General features: G+C 49.4%; 2 protein-coding genes, 1 long non-coding RNA gene and 1 pseudogene across 4 annotated transcripts in view; 3 read left to right on the top strand and 1 right to left on the bottom strand.

Moving 5' to 3' along the window:
- Positions 1 to 876, top strand: part of MLXIPL (MLX interacting protein like) — a 35,762-nt gene extending 34,886 nt beyond the window's left edge. For both annotated transcript variants that reach the window (XR_013448718.1, XM_036112555.2), the window contains one exon: positions 577 to 876. The gene's annotated coding sequence lies outside the window, so the exon portion shown is untranslated. The remainder of the gene's footprint in view (positions 1 to 576) is intronic.
- Positions 877 to 2,154: 1,278 nt separating this feature from the next.
- On the top strand, positions 2,155 to 9,781 carry TBL2 (transducin beta like 2). Its single transcript, XM_036112549.2, has 7 exons — positions 2,155 to 2,352; positions 3,789 to 3,919; positions 4,162 to 4,346; positions 4,823 to 4,974; positions 5,314 to 5,440; positions 5,792 to 5,944; positions 6,174 to 9,781. Exons 1-7 carry the CDS (start codon positions 2,223 to 2,225, stop codon positions 6,634 to 6,636), a joined length of 1,341 nt encoding a protein of 446 aa, XP_035968442.1. The 5' UTR covers positions 2,155 to 2,222; the 3' UTR covers positions 6,637 to 9,781.
- A 1,095-nt stretch (positions 9,782 to 10,876) lies between these two features.
- LOC144382221 (uncharacterized) lies at positions 10,877 to 20,330 on the top strand. Its single transcript, XR_013448717.1, has 3 exons — positions 10,877 to 12,106; positions 16,297 to 16,393; positions 19,791 to 20,330. It is a non-coding gene; the product is annotated as an uncharacterized LOC144382221 (long non-coding RNA).
- LOC118548656 (large ribosomal subunit protein eL30 pseudogene) lies at positions 17,300 to 19,587 on the bottom strand (annotated as a pseudogene).

The raw sequence follows: 20,330 nt of genomic DNA, 5'->3' as shown, positions 1-20,330 counted from the left end.
CCGATGCGGGGCTCGATCCCAGAACCCCAGGATTATGACCTGAACTGAAGGCTGACGCTTAATGACTGAGCCACCCAGGCACCCCTAAATTGGTGGATCTTAAACCGTACTATGCATCAGAATCACTTAGCCAGTGGGGCTTTTTAAAATACAGATTGCCGGGGGACCCCACTTCCAGAATTTCTGAGTCAACAGGTCTGGGATGGAGTCTAAGAATTTACATTTACAATGATGCTGGGCCACGGCCCATACAGCCAAGTCTCACTGCCCCTGAAAACCCATCGGTAGAGCTCCCAGTAGAGCTCCTTCCCTGGTCTGCCCAGCCTTCCCAAATCCTGCTTTGTGTCATTGGTTGTCCTTCCACAAGCTAACCTTGGCTTCCAACTGTGACACTTGAGGGTAAGAGCCAGGCCTTATCACCACCGAGTGGCGAGGTAGGAGGAGGATGGGTCTTGGAGTGTAGTGGACCCCGGTTTACCACCCACCCCAATGAGTTGTATCTCTTGCTTCCTTGTTGACCTTGGGTAAGTCACTTGACCTGAGCCTAATTTTTTTTTCATTTGTTTAATTTCATAGCATCACTGGCCTTAGAGGCTGCTAGAAAAATCAACTAAACTCCTGATGTGGAAGAATTCTGTAGCCTTGACTGAGCTGTCCACAGAGCCCTATTTTTTTCTTCTCCTTGTCCCCCACATCAAAAGATTGGAGTCACAGACAGACCTGCATGTGTTGCCACGGTTCACTCTTCTCCTGTGTGATCTAGAAAGTCAATTAATGAGCACCTCCTAGAGCATCAGTTTCCTAATCTGTGGGATGGGAATGGGAGATTAAATTAAATACAAAGCTCCCGGATCAATAAATGTCACATGCAAAATGCTCGGTGAATGAAGTTCTTAAAAGTACAGCTTTGTCGGGACACCTGGCTGGCTCAGTCAGAGGAGCATTTGACTCTTGATCTTGGGGTCGTGAGTTTGAGCCCCACGTTGGGTGTAGAGATTGCTTAAATAAATAAACTAAAAAAAAAAAAAAGTATAGCTTTGTCTCTAGGTGATATAGTGGTTCATGGCTGGTCTACAGTTCTAAATAGCAAATTAAGGAGGAAAAGCCCCAGGATGTTCTGGACACCCCCTCCCAGCTGTCCCCACCCCACTGCCCACAGCTGAGTCAATGCCACCCCCCCCCCCCCCCCCCCCCGCCCCGACCAAGGACAAAAGGGAAGGAAATGAGGCCACACTCCATCTGCTCTCTGACTGGATCTATGTCCTCAACCGAGCTTATGGGTGTATCTGTCACCTGGTCTCTGCAGCAGCCCTTCTCTTTAGAGGGTCCTCCTAAAGGCCCAAGAGCCTGCACTCTCAGGAGAGGTTCCCTGGTGGGCACGGAAACCTTTGAATCTGGAATCCCTGACCCTGGTATTTCAACTCACTCTGCGCTGCAGGGCTGGGAGGCCCACGGGGCAGTGCTCCTTGTTCTGAGAACATTCCCTTTCCAGCCAAACAGGTCTAATTCAAACCCTATCAATTAGCTCCGTAGACCGTATCAATGCCAATTTCCCGGTTTTGATATCGCACTATTGCTACGTGAGATGTTACCACTGGAGGAAACCGGGTGAAGGTACGGGGAGCCTTCCTGTTGGTTTTCCCAAACTCCTTGTGAATCTATAATTTCAAAATAAAAATATCTCGTTAAAAATCTTTTCAAGTTCCTCTCCACTCTCCAGGCCACCCCTAAGTCTAGGTCCTTATCACTTTCCTCTTGGATCCTAGCAACCGCCTCCTGATTTTCCTTCTGTCTTTGGTCTTGGCACACACTGGTCCATCCAGACGGTCTCATCCCCGCCTTGCCTCCTCGAAAGGATCCACTGTGGAGATGGCTGGAACAGCGCCTTTAAAAAACGATTATCAGTAAATTACTCAAGAGGAGAACTCGGCAGAGCCTTCAGATCTTGCCCTCGAGCTTCGCAGCCAAACACCAGAAGAGCCGAGCCCCGCCCCTCGGAACGCTCCAACGATCAGGCCCCGCCCCGCGAGACGAGCCAACGGCCAAGCCCCGCCCCTAGGGACGCCCCAACGGTCAGGCCCCGCCCCCAGGGTGCCCAACGGCCAGACCCCGCCCCTCGGGACGCGCCAACGGCCAGACCCCGCCCCGCGTGCGTGCGCGGCCCCGCGGAGGCGTGCCGGCGCCCGCGTCGTCGGAGGCTGAGGTGGCAGCGCCCTGCCAACATGGAGCTGCCGCAGATGCCGGAGCTGATGGGCCTGTCGCTGTTTCTCGGGCTGCTGGCCCTGATGGCGACGGCGGCGGTAGCGCGGGGGTGGCTGCGCGCGGAGGAGGAGACGTGCAGCCGCTCCGCCGGTTAGTGGAGCGGGCACGGGGCTGGTGGGGACGACCCGCGGGGACCTCGCTCCCGGCCTCCCCGTGGTCGGACGTGCGGTTTGGGCCCGCAGGGGTGGCGCGGATCCCCGGGGCCTCAGTTTCTCCTTCTGTGAAGTGAACTTCGCTTCCGGAGACGAGGTTCCGGCTCGCCGTGCTGGTCGCGCCCGTAACTACAAGCTGGGTCCCGCGCTGCCGCTTTCGCGGTGGCCGAGGCCAAGGAGCTGTCCCGCTCAGCCTCCGCGTCTCCCCGGAGTTGCTACGAGAGCGCTTGCAAACTCTCGAGCGCGCTACTTGCTCGTTATTTTAGGAAAGCGAGGAGGGGTGAGGGGAGACGGACACGCATTTGTAAGCACTCCGACTAGTTCTCAATAGGTGGGGGGTGGGGTGGATTTTTCCTTTAGGGAGCACGCTGTCGCGTAAGGGAGAAGAACATCCGAAAATGTAAGTGAAAAATAGAGTGTAATGGGTTTCAGGGAGGAGGTCCGTACTAGCAACGGGACACCCAAGGCCGGGAGTGGTCAGCCTTGCTTTTTTGGGGGGGGGGGCGGGTCAAGGAAATCTTCACTGAGTAGAAAACACGTGGCGTAAGGTCTTGAAGGATGGATGTGTCAGTTTGGCCAAGGAGGGAGGAAGAACATCGCTGGCAAAGGCAACGTGCATGAAGGCAGGCAGTTCTCAAAGGGCATTTGATGGGACTCTGACGTGAGGGGGAGGAGAGCGCTGGCGGGACAAGGCTGGAGAGGGCAGATTGTGGTGGTCTCTGTACATGGGCCTCAGGAGTTTATTTCCTGTAGGAATTGAGGGGCATCTGCAGTAATCTAACACATGCCAGCTTTGCACCTGGCCTGATTCTCAATGAAAATAGCTATTTTATGCAAAAGTGGCTGGCACCATTCCCGGCTCAGGGTTGGTGCTCAACAGGTGTTGACTACCTACCTCTCATCCCTGAGTTCTCTCTGGGAGTCCTCTGAGCCTTTAATGCTTATGTTGGGTAATCATAGCTTCTCTTTAAGGAAACCAGGGCCCAGAGCAATTAAGTAACTTTCCCAAGGCCAGGGCCACCAGAATTGGTTGTGCATGTTCTTCCCTACCTAGGGATGTCTGACCAACACTCTGCACTTGGCTGGCCGTGCTGTGTACCCACTGAGCTGCGCCGACGCCTTTTCTAGTTTGCATTGAGGTGCTGTATGGACTAACAGCAAGCAGTCTCCTCAAGATCACTCAGTGGTAGAGACGCAATCCAAACCCAGTCTGATTCCAAAGCCCCTGTTTTTGTCCACATCACTGTCTCTTCTCGAGCTTGGGACCCTATCTGGTCCTGTCTTGCTGCTCCGCTCAATGCCTGGCCAATCACAGATGGTCAGAAATGCTTAGTGAGTGAGTGAATGGGTAGATGACACGGCCCCTCCTCATAGGCCAAAAAGCAAATGGATTGCCACTTGACAAGTCCCTGAGATCCAAGAAGCAGAAACAGCATCAACGAATTCGCAAGGAGAAGCCTCAACAGCACAACTTCACTCACCGCCTCCTGGCTGGGGCACTGAAGGTACATGGGTACCCATACTCAGCACACATATACAGAGACTCACCCCCCCCCCCCCCCACAGACTATTCCTCATTAGTATTCTGTGCACATGACAGACTCTTCTGCCTCTGACCAAAATCAGTGGGGATGCCTCATCCTACCCCTCCTCCTCACACCCCATCAGCAGCTTGCCGTTAATCCAGGCAACAGACCCCATGTGCCCAAGGGGTCCCTGTTCATACTTCCTGCAACCCTTCCCTTAGAGCCACAGTGGGAACATATCTTGCATGGACTTTAGCAGCAATGGCAAGTACCTGGCCACCTGTGCAGATGATCGCACCGTCCGCATCTGGAGTACCAAGGACTTCCTGCAGCGGGAACATCGCAGCATGAGAGCCAATGTGGAGCTGGACCATGCCACCCTGGTGCGCTTCAGCCCTGACTGCAGGTGGGACTCAGCTTTGCCTGCAGAAGCCCAGCCCCAGGCTTATGTCCTTCCCATACCTGACTTGGAATAGCGAGGGGGGACCCTGGATCTCCCTGGGGGTGGCAGAAAGACTATCTGGACAGCTTGAGCAGTGCCTGGGGCTCCCTGGAGGTCTCTGCATTTTGCACAGCAGGGAAGCAGAGAGAGCAAGATGTGTTCCTACTTGGGAAGTACCAAACAAAGTCTGGCTCCAGATTCATCTTGGAAGCTGTTATAATGGTTTTCTAAACTCTAGAGAGACATAGGAGGAGCCAAAGCTATGAGAGTCGTATCTTCTGAAGTGTATTAAGAGGTTTTGAACCAAGGGGTTAAGTTGCAGGGCTGGACTGGGGCATGAAGGAAGACCCATGATTTTCCTCAGAGCCTAGCATAGGAACTGGCACACATAGGCTTCCATGTCCAAACGAACGAGTGCCTTGTCTGGTACCTGTCTCTAGAGCCTTCATCGTCTGGCTGGCCAGTGGAGACACCCTTCGTGTCTTCAAGATGACCAAGCGAGAGGATGGGGGCTATACCTTCACAGCCAACCCAGAGGACTTTCCTAAAAAGCACAAGGCACCCATCATCAACATTGGCATTGCGGACACAGGTAAGAGGCATTCAGAGGGTGGAGCTTACCTAAGACTAGAAGAAGTAGCACCAGTTATTTGCTGAATGAGTTAATGCTGCCTGAGAGTTATGCTAACCCTAGTGTGACAAAGGGGCTCTGGCTCTGGGCTCCCCTGGAGTCCCAGAGCCACAGCAGGTCCCCAAGGGAGGCAGGTAAGACCCGCAGTCTTGAGCAAAATCCTTATCTGTGGGGACCCTTGGCTTAGGAGGGGAGCATGGATATTTGAGGCAGCAGAGGCCATTGTAAGTGTCTCCTTAGAGAATGACACTTGGTCAAGTTATTGACCTCAGTTCATGTCACCCTCCCCTCTCCTCTCAGGGAAGTTCATCATGACTGCTTCCAGTGACACGACTATCCTCATCTGGAATCTGAAAGGTCGTGTGCTGTCTACCATCAACACCAACCAGATGAACAATACCCATGCTGCTATCTCCCCCTGTAGCAGGTGAGGAAGGAGGGACTTGGCATCTGGGATGGGCAGAAGTTGTGGCCAGGGACAGAGCAGAGAGCCAGCTTCAAATAGTGGAAAGAGCATACGATGTGGAATCAGGACGCCTAGATCCAAGTCCTTAGTCTCTCTTCATCTATAGTTTTTAAAAGGCTGGGGTGGGCGTATTATGTATCTTATAGCGTGGTCATGAGGATGAACTGAGGTCCTGTGTATAAAAGCGGTTTTAAAAGGCACAGCATTATTTACACATACGATTATTAACTTACTCAGGAATGAGGTTTAGTGGGTTAGCAGAAATGAGATGCCCTTAATATTAAGTTGTAAAGGAACCTGGTTGTGTGGCAGGTTTGTGGCCTCGTGTGGCTTCACCCCAGATGTAAAAGTGTGGGAAGTCTGCTTTGGGAAAAAAAGCGAATTCCAGGAGGTTGTGCGAGCCTTTGAACTGAAGGGGCACTCTGCAGCCGTCCACTTCTTCGCTTTCTCCAATGACTCCCGCAGGTGAGTGCATCCTCTCTGACGTCTTACCCGTGGCTCTCAGCCCCTCTTGGCAACCGGGGCCCTTTTGCCTATCTCTGTAGCAGCTCTGCAGTGGGTAGAGTGCCTGGCCTTCAGCAGGAAGTAGGCCCAGCGGTGCAGTTGGCTTCCTAGCTGGAACCCCTCATACCGTCCCAGTGCCCTCCCCGCCCAGGGTGTGTTGGGGCTAGAGCCGTGATTTTCCATGCTGCAGGATGGCCTCGGTCTCCAAGGACGGTACGTGGAAACTGTGGGACACAGATGTGGAATACAAGAAGCAGCAGGATCCCTACTTGCTGAGGACAGGCTGCTTTGAAGAGGCGAGCACCATGCCGTGCCGCCTGGCACTCTCCCCTGACGCCCAGGTCTTGGCCTTGGCCAGTGGCAGCAGTATTCATCTCTACAACACCCGGCGGGGTGAGAAGGAAGAGTGCTTTGAGCAGGTCCATGGGGAGTGTATCGCTGACTTGTCCTTTGACATCACCGGCCGGCTTCTGGCCTCCTGTGGGGACCGCGCAGTGCGGCTTTTCCACAACACCCCTGGCCACCGGGCAGTGGTGGAGGAAATGCAGGGCCTCCTGAAGCGGGCCTCCAACGAGAGCACCCGGCAGAGGCTGCAGCAGCAGCTGACCCAGGCCCAGGAGGCGCTGAGAAGCCTGGGTGCCTTGAAGAAATGACTCTGGGAGGGTCTGGCAGGAAGGGTCTGGCATGCTGCTGCCACCACGGCTGCCACTTTTCTTCCCAGGCACTCCCCAGCTGGAAACCTTTTGAAAGGCGTATTCTGATTTTCTCAGTGGTGGCTCCTCTCTCCCTTTTCCCCATTGAAACTATTCTTGCTTACTTTGATCTCTCTCTCTCTTCTTGCCGGTTGTGACTCCTGGCCTTACTTGACCTCCCAGTCTAATAACCAAGGTGCTTCTCTTTCTCCTGGGCCCAAGGGATGGAATCTGTCTTCACCAGGCACGGAGGGAAAGAGTAAATTGAAGAGAGAGAAGACATGGCCTTGACCTTGTGGCAACACACCCTCGTACCCAAAGGAGTTTGTAATTGTGGAGGCAAAACCTAGGGGACACCTGAGTACTAACCAGCAGTCTTGGCAGGGTTGGGAGCCTGGGATACCATCCAGTGACAGAACTGTGGTGGGGTGTCAGGGAAGGGCTAGTCTTAATCCAGGCGAAGCTCCTAACTCCACTGAAAAGGAATTAAGGGATTCCATTCTGTGCCTCAGTTTTTTTTTATTTGAAAATGGAGAATGATTTTCTCTTGACCTGCTTATTACAAAGGTATTGTGAAGGTATGCACGTATAAAGTCCCTAGATTTGGAAGAAAAGTGGAAGAGAGTAGTAATATATGTTGTCTGTCGGCCAATCTCACTTACTAACTAACTACCGGGTAAAAGTGGGACTCAGTGTAGTTTCAAACTAAATTAAAAGGAAAGAAACACATCTCTTGGGAAGGCGAAGTTTCTGGAACTTGATCATACATGTTGTATCTGGTTCTGCTTTAAGTTGGGTAGAGGAATCATAGGAATCCAAGATTGGACTCCTGTCTTCAAGGTGATGTCCTCTTTGAGGGGATCTCTTTTCAGTTTGTCAGGCATTTCAGTGCCCGCTCTGTGCTCAGCACTGCACTAGGCACTGGAGATAAATACGAACAAGACATGATCGCTGCCATCAGAGATGGCTGGTGGGAGAGAGGGACATGTGGCTGTTAAGTGCTTTTTGCTAGTTAATTCATAGCTATAGACGCTGCTGTAAAAGTCAAGGCAAGAGAGAGGATTGAATCAGGACGTAGGTGATGGATTTGAAATTGAAGGGATAGAGTTGGTAAGAGATGAGGCATTTCGAAGTTCAAACGTTTTGGATTTGAGACTGCTTGAATGTGGGAGAAGGGAAATGAGGATCCAGGGAGACTTGAATCTTGGCAAAATGTATTCCTCTGAAATCACATTCTTGCTGTCTCTCTCCCTAAAATCAGGGCCTCCCCTAGACATCCCCAACTCATAAATGTTTGAACAAGGCACAACCTTGAAGTTACCCCTAATGACTCCCTTTTTCATTAATCCCTCCGGTATGCTCCCACTCCTACCATCCACTCCATCAGAAAATTCTTTTGGTTAGACTCCACAGATTATATCCTGAATCTGCTTCTCTCCATCTTTTCTGTTACCATCCTGGTCCGAGCCACTGTCACCTACTGGACTGTGATAAGGTAGCTTCCTCACTGATCCCCCTGCTTCCTCTCTCGCCTCGTTAAGTCGCTCTCTACGTAGCAGAGTGATTTTTGAAAATGTAAACCAGATCACATTGTTCCCAAGCAAAAACTTTCCAGAGGCTTCCCATTGCACTTGGAATAAAATCCAAAATTCTCATCATAGCCTACAAGGTCCTATGTAATCTGGCTTCTTCCTTCCTCTGTGATCTCGTGACCGCTCTCCCAGCCACCCCAACCTTGCTGTTACGGATTTGACCAAGCCAAGTTCTGTCCTGCCTCAGGCGGAAGCTGTGCTTGTGCGTTTCCCTCTGCTTGGAAGCCTTTTTCTTTTCTGTTGGCAGACTTGTCATGCTTGTCGTTATTCAGGTTTCCCTTTCAATTACACTTCAGAGAGAGCCTCCCTGACCACCCAGTCTGAAGTAGCCCTTTCCACCAATCATACCACACCTGTCACATTAGCTTACTTTATTTATTTTGTAGTGACCTAATGCTATCTGAAATCATCTTGTTTGGATATATGTTTGCTCCAGGGGTTTCGGCTGAAATGCTTATGGATGTCAAGGGGAAAATGCAAATGCATGCGTGGGGCCACAATGGCCTGGGTGTAAGATGGTGGAAAATGGGGGGAAACTGAAGTGATCTCTAGAGGGCAGGTGTCCGGGGTGAGGGATAGGGGTGGCTGCTACTTATTATTCAGGAATCCAGCAGAAGTTGCTTGTTTGAGAGAAGCTAGAAGTTGGCGATTTATTATAAAAACAAAAATTAAACACTGGACCAAACAGAACACTAACGTGGGCCAGATGCCGCCCACCAATCTCTCATTGGCAGCTTCTGGATTGTTCATTAAGCTACAGAAATGTGAGCTCCACAGGGGCAGAATCTTTGTCTTATTTGCTCTGTATCCCCAAGCACAATACCAGGGACAGAGTAAGCACTCGATAAATATTGAAGTCAAATCGGGGGGGCAGTTAGCAGACATTTTGATACCCTCTGTGTGCATCATCCCACTCAATTTCCATTGTGGTTTTATGCTCTTGATAACAGACTTTGGTTAATAACTCTATGCACATGGGTCCCGGTGAACAGTTGCTTTCAGGTTGTCAGAAAAATGAAGCTAAAACACTTCTTTGCGTATCTGTTTGGCTCTGGCTTTCCTCTCACTGTGTATCCGGGAGGCAAGTGACCGTAGTATGTTGAGTTACTGAAGTCAGACGTCTTTGGCTTCAGGTTTGGCCGGGTCACTTAACTGACTTGAGACCTTGAGCAGATGGATCACTGGGCGTCTGAGTTTGTTTCCTCCTCTGTAAAATGGGAATAAATCCTGTTCTGAGGGCCTTGCAGGGCCGTGAGTATCTAATGAGACGAGTGAAGCCCTACAAAAAAGTCGTCACAGACTTCCTGAGGACACCGCTCCTCTCACTAATGTCGAGGCTGCTTCGCTTGTCAGCATGGAGAAGGTACCTGGATATTAACCTAGAGCAGAGGCCGCCGCGTGTTTTTGATTAAAGCTCTGTGTGTGTGAAGGCAGCATTAACATTTTAGTATTACTATCTCAACTTCTGTGGGTTTGCAATTTTTCAAAATAAAAGGCCGGGGATATATTTTCAATGGTGGTATATAGCCTATTTTTATCAGTCATCAAAAATAGAACACAATACTTAAATCACAAAGGTGCACATTTAAAGCCCTATTGATAGTCTTAGTCAATTTCCATCAAAGTAAGAAGGCTTCTCCTATTCAAGATTGTCCTGTAATTGGAGATTACAGGTGGTGAGTAGGAAACACATACTGTCGTGATGAGTCATCAGTGATAGTAGATTATCTCAGGTTAGATAGACTGAACATTGCCCCAAATTGGCCACAGATCTAGTAACGTAATAATTTGGGGGTTCATGTACTTCTCTACACAATTCCAGAGGCGTCTTCTTGGCGAGCATGGCTTGGTTTCACACCCAGCTCTTCAGGCAGAGGCGTGCTGATGGGCACAGGTTGGCACTGCAGGATCGGCCACAGCAACCAAAGGCATGATTCCTACACGCAATTCCAGTGTGTCTTCTAAGCTTGTCAGGGCATTTCCAAATCTCCATTTCGGGGCGCTTGGAAAATGAGTGTGGTTTCCATTTTCCGCACGCACACCTGATTTGAGTCCATCCGCGTTTTCTCGATCATGTTAGTAGCGGCTAACTTGAGTGCTAAGCATTTAATCCCCACCAACCCACTATTGTTTTTGCCTCAGCTGTTCTCCCAGCAACCGCATCTTAATTTTTGTTTGGTGAACTACACTTCTCTGACTCTTAATCCACGATCCACATGACTTAGAGGAGAGAAACTGAGACCCTTCATGGTGGGCATATAACCAATCATCAGGTCCCTGGACTTTGCCAGATCTTTAGAAAAGTGATAGCTTTAATTTTCTGTGGGGATTGCTTGGTAAGTAGGATGTAGGCTTATTACAATGGGTAGTCCTGCCCAAGAAGGAAAGCTAACACAGGGAAGCAGAGACCGCGTGCTGAGGATGCTGGTGAGGCTGCTGGATCCAGACACACCTGAGGTGTTTGCCACTGGACTTGTCAGTTATAAGAACCAATAAATTCCTATTTATTTATTTATTTATTTATTTTTTTAAAGATTTTATTCATTTATTTGAGACAGAGAGAATGAGAGAGAGAGAGCACATGAGAGGGGGGAGTGTCAGAGGGAGAAGCAGGCTCCCCGCCGAGCAGGGAGCCCGATGCGGGACTCGATCCAGGGACTCCAGGATCATGACCTGAGCCGAAGGCAGTCGCTTAACCAACTGAGCCACCCAGGCACCCTAAATTCCTATTTATGATGAAGTCTGTTTGAATTGGGATATTCTTACTAGCAATTGAAAGGCCTTAACATCAGTATTATTAGAGAGTTCAAGTAAATTGCCCAAGGCACGTAATAATTGGCACACTCCAATATTTCAGTTGAGGCCTATCTGGTACATACCTTTAGCCATCAGGCACATCCCCAACATTTGTAAAAGCCAGAGGCAGGAATACAAATGGAGACCCATGCGCCATGTCTTAATATTTCAAGGTTAAAAAAAATCAAGCTGAGCCCACATACGTTCCATCCTCCTAACCGCGACATAACATTCTGGAAGGCCAAGTTTGAACTGAGAATTCCCAGAGTCAGGTCTGTGCCACAGTGTGGTGTCATAGCTGGCCATCCTGTGGTCTAGACCTCTTCTCTTCCCACCTGGTTCTTTCCCACATTACAAGGGAAACCCCAGCACACACCTCCCAAGTGTCACCATATTGCAAACCACCACTTCTTGGCCACCCAGCACTTGGGCCTTAGGGTGTGCACCATGGGGCAGCACCGTCTTTGTGAAAATGGCCCCAGGGGAAAGGCTCCTCCCGTAGGCCTCGGAGGCAGGCTTGGGTCATTTTGGACAGGGATTCCAAGGTCTAAGATGGGTACCTGAACTTGTCTTGTAGGTGAGAGGGGGGACACAAGCGCTGGGTGTCCCCACTTCCCTGGTCCTGCAAATCCCGTGCCTCATGGAGAGGGACATAGCCGGAGGAGGCCAGGACAGGTCCCCCAGAAGGAGTCCTCTTGGCCCACATCTAACATTTACCTTGTTAACCACACTTGATTTTTTGCCTGCAGTTTCAAGTTCACTAACCTAAGCCAAGCTCTCCTTAACCCATCAGAAATGAAATACAGTGAGTATTGTGAGTTCGCAGGGTTCAGCCAAGTATGTCTGAGAGTTCTTCTAGAAGTTCTGGATATGTGGAAACAGCCCTGCATATTAACCGGTATCTGGATCCTGATTACTGCCTCTCCAGTCTCACCTTCAAGTTCTTCCAAGTATCCCACAGAGTAGCTGCAGCCAGGGCACCCATATGGAAGCCATTCACACCTTGATCATTCCTCCGTCACGCCCCAGGATCAAGCTGACAGGTTAGGAGGGAAGCCCAGGCGGGGTGGGGGTGCTGAGCACCCCAGCTTTCTCTAATAAACTGATGGAGCTTTCCCTCCTCTTGTTGTGGATGCTCTCTTTACAACATGGGTACTCAGCTTCTGGCTTAAACGTCTCAAACTGCTCACTGGCTGGTAGCATAGGCTAGCTAATCGAGTAGGATTTTCTGTTTGCTTTTGTAAAAATCTCAGTTAAATGTATCAAATATCCTGTTTTACCCTCAAATCCCTTCCTTTAAATTTTTTGTCTTCCTCTAGAGGCACCTTTCTGCCACAGCTGAAACAGGTCAGAATAATGGGTACCATTCCCAGAGTACCACTTCCAGTCCAGACACCGTTCTCCGTGCTGTGCTGGTAACAGCTCAGTCCACCCTTCCAGCAGCTCTGAGATACGTACACTTAGAACGTCCATATCACAAGCATTGCCAGAGTCGCGGAGGAGGCGTGTGGCTGAGCTGGGATTCAAATCCATGGAGTCTGTGTCCAGAGCTCATGTTCTTGGTTCCCAGCCTGTGGCAGGTGTCAGAATCACCCAGGACCTGGGTACAAATACCAAGTCCCAGGTCCTATCCTGCTTCGGCAGGCCTGGGCCTCTGTGTTCTTTATTAGCTCTCAGGGGATTCAGATACCAAAGCATGGGAGGCCCTGCACTGTGCTCTTCTGCCTTGATTTGGAATATTCTTCATACGCTACTGCCCTGCCTGAGGGCATGTCCTGTTCCTACAGGGGAGTGTTTCCTTGCTTGTGCTCAGCGGAGGAAAAGCTGCAGTTCACCAGCCAGGGGCCCTCTTGGGCTATCCCATTCCCTCCTTGGCCCCAGAAATCCTCTGGCTCATGTCCCTGGCCACACGGGCGTGACCTCAACTCCCTCAGGAGTTCCTCTTTGGAGACTGCTTTCCTCCCGTTACCTCAGACTAACTTAATGGCCCCTGATTGTTTTCACAAGCCTTAACGTTCCTCTGTCTCTGCCCCACGTTGTGTTGCCATGTGCTCGGATTATCTGGAGGACAGGAGGACCTGTCTGCTTGATTTCGGCATTTTAACAGCCTAACAGAGAGCCAGTCAGCTGAATAAAAGAATTTCTACCTCCCTGGAACCTTCCCCCATTGTCCCCAGGGCCTCAGGATCCCTGAGCACGTTCTGGACACCTCCCTTCAGAAGGGGCCTTTCCCACACCTGACCCAGGGATAGGGGAGCCTTTAACCAGCCTGTGGTTTGGGGCACCACATCCTTCAAACTCCCAGAACCTGAGGCTGCTTTAAGAGGAGGGTCGGGAATAGAGCTTGGCTTGTAGGGTTTTAAACCACACAATACACGGAGAGATTCAGACGGAGTTCTCATCCTAATGGCTTGCTGGTACCTCCCAGGGACTTCTCTCTTCCTGCTCTTCACCTCAGCCCCACACTCATTTTGACCACTTTGCCAGGGGCAGTGGGATCTTCCCACTGCCTGCACCCAGGCCCTCGGGAGCATCCAGGAAACCAGCTCCTTCGTCTGCCGTCTTTCTGTGATACTTGAAGCCCGGTATAGTGTCTTGGGCATGTATGTGTTTTCCTAATTATAGCTACTCCAGTAAAGGCGTGTTTCAGAGGCTAATATCTTGGGAAAAGGTGCATAAAGTTTTAGTCCTGTGTTGTCTGTTTTCCACAATGAATGTGCACTTTTATGAAACCAGTAAGACTATCACATGATACGTTGCAAGTATTCACAATAACCTCTCATCACATAATTTTCGCATTCATTTCACAGCAGCTCTTGTGAGGTAGCAATGATTCCATATTGCAGATGGATAAACAGGTTTGTTGAGGTTAAGCAAGTAAGAATTCAGCCCTGGGACAGAGTCCAGAGTTCAAGCTTGTTCTTGGTGTCACTCCCCACTGCCTCCGACCTTGCCATCCAGAGGCAAGTTCCTTGAGGGCAGGGACTTTGTAGTCTTAGGAGCCTAATTTGCACCTCCTATTCTTAGTGCACCCATGCAAGTGAGCACACAGTTGGCATTTCATATTTGTTGGCTAACGTGATGATGAACACATACACTTAGTGCTCAACAGTTAATGAGCCCACTATGGCCTCCACTTACCCCCTCCACTGTGCAACCATGCTGCTAATAGAAATCATTCCATTACTTTCTGGGATGACAACATCTTGTGAGTTCACACCCGAGGGTGATTCTCCCAGGGGCTAATTGCTACTGAGCAAGGAGATCGTAAAGCTCCAGCACCAGAAGGCCAAACCCTGGGGTTCAGAGGCTGTAGCCACCCTGAGCACTTCCCAGGATTTTAGTTCACCTCCATCACATCCAGACAATTTGAATTCAAAGCACTAGCTACCAAAAAGACTTCATGTCCATGTAGTAAGGGTGGGGTGGGGGTAGCTGCAACCCACCAGACCCCTCAGACATGTTTGCTCTGCTGGTCTCTCTAAGACTTTTAGGATCCCTGGAACCCACCACCATTGTCTCCTCCTGTATTGATTCTGAATCAGCTGATGGGAGCAAGGGTGGGGCCCGTTAGTCACTGGCGACAAAACATCCAGAGGCCAGGGTGATGTGGCAAGATTCAGCAACCCACCCCCTGGTGCTTGCTGGACAGCATCATCACTTTTCCCTTGCCCACTAAAAGGTCCCCCTTCCCATTTGCTATCGTGTCTTTCAGATCCAGTGATTGATCATATCTTAAATGAGTGCTAAGTCCTCTGGTACCTTGGCATTTACAGGTTGTAAAATGATGGTCAGGCTGGGACAGGGATGTGTACACAAACCATCCCCCTACAGCCAGTGGGTTTGACGGCCCGGACAAGTTTCAGTGGTTTGGGGAGCCCAGAGGCAGGAGAAACAGCAACCATCACAACAAACCCAAAGTGAAAGAGAAATTGATGATGTTGCTGGGGATGATGACTGGTCTCTGGTCCCCGGGTGGGTATGTCACCCTAACAAGGTGGCCTCTGCCCTCCCTACCTCTAAACCTTTTGTGATCTGGAGCCCAGGGCAAACTTGAATTTCTTGGTGTGCCACACCCCAAATTTGTCCACTGTGGCAGAGGTCACTGTTGCTCACCAACATCCATGCTTCTCCTCTTTCTCCTACAAGGTTAGACAATTACCAGGCTCTCTTGCAACTAGGTGACATCATGTGATGAGTCCTGGAATGTGTGCAGAAGCCATCTGTTGAGTCTGGGACTACCTCTAGAAACTGTCCTGTGGTTCTCTGTGTTCTCTCTTCTCTTTCCTGCTAGCTGTGAGCAGAGGATTCACTGGAGACCACTGAGGCTGTAGATGGATGAGTCAGTAGATGAAGGGAACCTGAGCCCCTGAACGACTCTGTGGAGTGGGTCCTCCCTGACCCCAGCATTGTATTGTGACCATGAACAAGAAATAAATTCATGTTGTGTTAGAAGGCATGGAATGAGTGGGGTTGTTTGTTACAGCAGCTAGTCTATCCTGATTAATACACTTAGGACAGAATGAAAAGGGCCTTACTTTTATGGAGGAAAGAAAGAAGTTGGGAGGGGCTGTTGACAAGGGTTTAGGGTGGTGACGGGTTTTCAGTGGCTGAGTACATTCGCTGCTGGGCTGGGCAAGACTTCCTGCTGGGCTCTGTGAAGTAAGCTTCCTGCTGTTTGGGGGCTGAGTGGCTGTGCACTGAGGGCTTCCCGACTCCATTTTTAAGGATGTTGCCTTTATTTATTTTCACACTGCTTTATTATAAAGACAGCCGCCAGCATCTCTCTTCAGTTACTCCTGTGTTGTGATTTATAATAAGACATAATATAGTTTGGTCTTCAATCATGGCCCTGGCTCACAGCTCCCATAACCCTTGTCATTTTCTTTTTTTTTTTATTTTTTAAAGATTTTATTTATTTATTTGACAGAGAGAGACACAGCAAGAGAGGGAACACAAGCAGGGGGAGTGGGAGAGGGAGAAGCAGGCTTCCCGCCGAGCAGGGAGCCCAACGCGGGGCTCCATCCCAGGACCCTGGGATCATGACCTGAGCCAAAGGCAGACGCCTAATGACTGAGCCACCCAGGCACCCCAACCCTTGTCATTTTCTAAGTGTTTAGAGCACAAGGGACAACTTTTGCTATAATATTTGGGGTTTGTTTGCGGGCTCCAGAAATAGCTCCATTATTCCTTATGCCACCACCCTGCCTGAGGGAGTGTCCTATTTCTACAGGTGAGTGGAAGTAGCCACAGAAGCTGGAGAAGAAGAGAGAACAGGCTCACTCGGGGAGGCAGATGGAAAACTGGGCAGACCCAGCGTCAGGAAGATGGTAAGGAGAGCTCCCTCCCTCCCTTCTTCTTCTTCTCTCATTTCTTCTGTACATAGTTGCTGAGCCCTCTGTGGACTGTGTGTGGAGTATAGGAGATGTTTCCTTCCTGTGGCTGTGGGGAGAAGGCAGGCCCGGCTGAACATGCTTAGGTTACAAATCTCAAAAGATATTTTTGTTTGCTGGTTTTTTTATGTAAGGAGAATATTTAAATAAATAATGAAACCAGGTCAGAGCCCCCTACTCAAACTTGGATATTCTTTCTGAGCCGGGGCCCAATCTGACTTCCAAACTGGGCTACACATAAGATCATCTTTTAAAAAAATACATCCCCCACCCCCCAGCGAAAAACAAAGGGGCGCCTGGGTGGCTCAGTCGGTTAAGCGTCTTGATCTCAGGGTCCTCAGATAGAGCCCCGCGTTGGGCTCCTGGCTCAGTGGGAGGGCATGCTTCTCCCTCACCCTCTGCCACTCCCCCTGCTTGTGTTCTCTGTCAGCTCTCTCTCTCTCTCAAATAAATAAATAAAATCTTAAAAAAAAAAAAAAAGCACAAATACCATTCAGGAGGGCTCTACCCTCATGACCTAAGCAACCTCCCAAAGACCCTGCCTTCCAACCCCATGGTGGGGGTGGTGAAGAGGTGAAGGATTTCAACATAAGAATTTTGCAGGGACACATGCCAAAGGGGAATTAAAGTAGCAGATGGCATTAAACTGGCTTTAAAATAGGGATATTATCCTGGATTATCTGGGTGGGCTCAATGTAATCACAGGGATATAACCTCCTTAAAAGTGGAAGAATGAGGCAGAAGAAGGAATCAGAGAGATGTCAGCGTGAAGAGGACTCAACCTGATGTTGCTGGGTTTGAAGATGGAGGAAGGAGCCATGAACCAAGGAAAGTGGGCAGCCTCTAGAAGCTGGAAAAAGAAAGGAAACAGATCTCCTTTAGAGCCTCTAGGAAGGAATGTACTTTGATCTTAGCCCAGTGTCAGACTCCTGATCTACAAGACAGTACTCTTGTGGGACTTTAACACCCCACTTACCTCAATGGACAGATCATTCAAACAGAAAATCAACAAGGAAACAGTGGCTTTGAATGACACATTGGACCAGTTGGATTTAACAGATATATTCAGAACATTCCACCTTAAAACAGCAGAATATACCTTCTTTTCTAGTGCACATGAAATTCTCCAGAAGAGATCACATATGAGGCCGCAAAACAAGTCTCAACAAATTCTAAAATATCAACAAAGTCATTCCATGAATCTTTTCTGACCACAATGCTAGGAAACCAGACATCAATCACAAAAAAAAATCTGGGAAGAGCATAAATACATGGAGTTTAAATAATATGCTACAAAACAGTGAATGGGTCAACCAAGAAATCGAAGAGGAAATAAAAAAATACATGGAGGGGCGCCTGGGTGGCTCAGTCGTTAAGCGTCTGCCTTTGGCTCAGGTCATGGTCCCAGGGTCCTGGGATCGAGCCCCGCATCAGGCTCCCTGCTCCACGGGAAGCCTGCTTATTCCTCCCCCACTCCCCCTGTTTATGTTCCCTCTCTCACTGTGTCTCTGTCAAATAAATAGGTAAAATCTTAAAAAAAAAAAACAAAAAATACATGGAGACAAATAAAAATGAAAACACAACAGTCCAAAATCTTTGGGATGCAACAAAAGTGGTTCTAAGAGGGAAGTTTATAGCAATACAGGTCTACCTCAAGAAGCAAGAAAAATCTCAAATAAACAACCTAACGTTACATTTAACTCTGGAAGGTGAGGCAATGAGGCACAGAGTGACTGAGGGACTGGGGAGGGAAAAAGGGAAGGGCTTGTTTTATTGTTTTAACCTTTGAACTTCACTGCATACCTTAATTTTTTTTTAAAGATTTTATTTATTTGACAGAGACACAGCGAAAGAGGGAACATAAGCAGGGGGAGTGGGAGAGGGAGAAGCAGACTCTCCACCGAGCAGGGAGCCTGACGCAGGAAGCCTGACGTGGGGCTCAATCCCAGGACCCTGGGATCATGACCTGAGCCGAAGGCAGACGCTTAATGACTGAGCCACCCAGGCGTCCCCACTGTATACTTTATTTTTTTATTTTTTTTATTTTTTTTTTTAAAGATTTTATTTATTTATTTGAGAGAGAGAGAATGAGAGAGAGCGAGTACATGAGAAGGGGGAGGGTCAGAGGGAGAAGCAGACTCCCTGCCGAGCAGGGAGCCCGATGCGGGACTCGATCCAGGGACTCCAGGATCATGACCTGAGCCGAAGGCAGTCGCCTAACCAACTGAGCCACCCAGGCGCCCCCCCCACTGTATACTTTAAAAAAAATGTTTTATTATAGAAAGTTTCAGAGTATAATGAAAATAGGGAGAACAGTATCATGAGCCCCTGCGTATCCATTACCCAGCTTCAGAAATACTAACATCATCGTATCCTTTTAATTTTCCAGCACGTGGAAATATTATATATTAAGATAAATATAATGAAAATAAAATACGTGTGCCCAAGCTGGACCACCGAACTATGGAGATAAAACCTTAGGGACATAAAAACAAAACAAAACAAAACAAGAAAAAAAAACCCTTAGGGACATGGCCCAGGAATCTGCATTTTAACAAGCTTCTAGGTGGGGGGGGGTTTCCTCATAGTTGGGGGCCGCACTGGGCTCTCTCTGCCTCTGACTTGCCCTCCCAGACCGTATTCTTCTTCTTCTTTTTTTTTTAAATAAGCTCTGGCCGGTTTTATTAAAGAGAAATATTTTGTGACTTGCTTTTCACCAGTCTGTTCTGGCAGGATTCTAATGATAGCAGAATCGCCTGGGTCAGTGGTGGCCAGTGTGCATGCTCTGCAGTATTTCCCACGAGCTGTGCCCAATTCAATGTTATTGCCACTGTCGTGACGGACACCAGTTTTGGCCAACGTGGCGTAGTAGTCAATTTCAGATTTCCTCAAGGCTGGGCAGTTGTTGGCGAGGATGACTAGTTCTGTTTTGCCATGTAAGATCATCTTCAGAGTCGGCTCGTACCCCAGCGTGTACGTTCCACTTTCCATAGCGAGTTGGAGCCTAGAGTTGATCGACTGCAGCGACTTTTTCATCTTCTTTTTGGTTGCCACCTTCGTGCCTTAGGCCGGGGGAGGGCCACCGCCAAGAGCAGTGAGAGATGTTTTGAAGCCCTCATTGAACCTTCCATTTTTGGAGCTCTCAAAGAATTCCAGAAGGTTCACTGTCCCTGCTTGCAAAGGCACAGGGAGTCCTTCACAACCCCCTATAGGTTTCTCTTACTCCTTAGGACTGGTTCTTGGGCCTCTATGGCCTTACAGAGGAACACAGCTCCAAAGTGCCTTTGACGGAAAGATGACCCTGATCCTGGTCCTCTGTCTTCTTTCTCAACAGGGCTGTGACACAACCCAAGAAGGAGGGAAAAGAGAGGAACTCCAGCATAGTTCAGGCACTTCCTCCTCGAGGCTTGTCTTCAAACAGGTTTTCGCAGATACCAGTGTGGGAGATGAACACCCAGCGTTCTAGGCTGGAACCAGTGAGCATCGCCAGGTTCCTTGGGCCTGGTCCTCCACTGAAGCAGCCCAGTGAGGATCTCAGCTTTTCAGGAGGTAAAATAAAAGGAGAGGGCTGACAGGGGTGAACTCAGTGCTCTGGGGGTCTGATTAAGGGTCTGATTACATGCTTTGGGAACAACCGTGGAGGAGGCTGAGTCTTTAAAGATGGGTATTTGGGGGCATCTGGGTGGCTCAATTGGTGAGGTGTCTGCCTTCGGCTCAGGTCATGATCCCAGGGTCCTGGGATCGAGTCCCACATCCGGCTCCCTGCTCAGCAGGGAGTCTGCTTCTCCCTCTCCCTCTGCTGCTCCCCCTGCTTGTGTTCTCTCTCTCTCTGTCAAATAAATAAATAAAATCTTAAAAAAAAAATAAAAAGAAA

This window comes from Halichoerus grypus, chromosome 6, assembly GCF_964656455.1.
Source record: "Halichoerus grypus chromosome 6, mHalGry1.hap1.1, whole genome shotgun sequence".
Classification (NCBI taxonomy): Eukaryota; Metazoa; Chordata; class Mammalia; order Carnivora; family Phocidae; genus Halichoerus; species Halichoerus grypus.
Note: the sequence above shows the minus strand (reverse complement) of the source record. Positions and strands in the feature narration are given on the sequence as shown.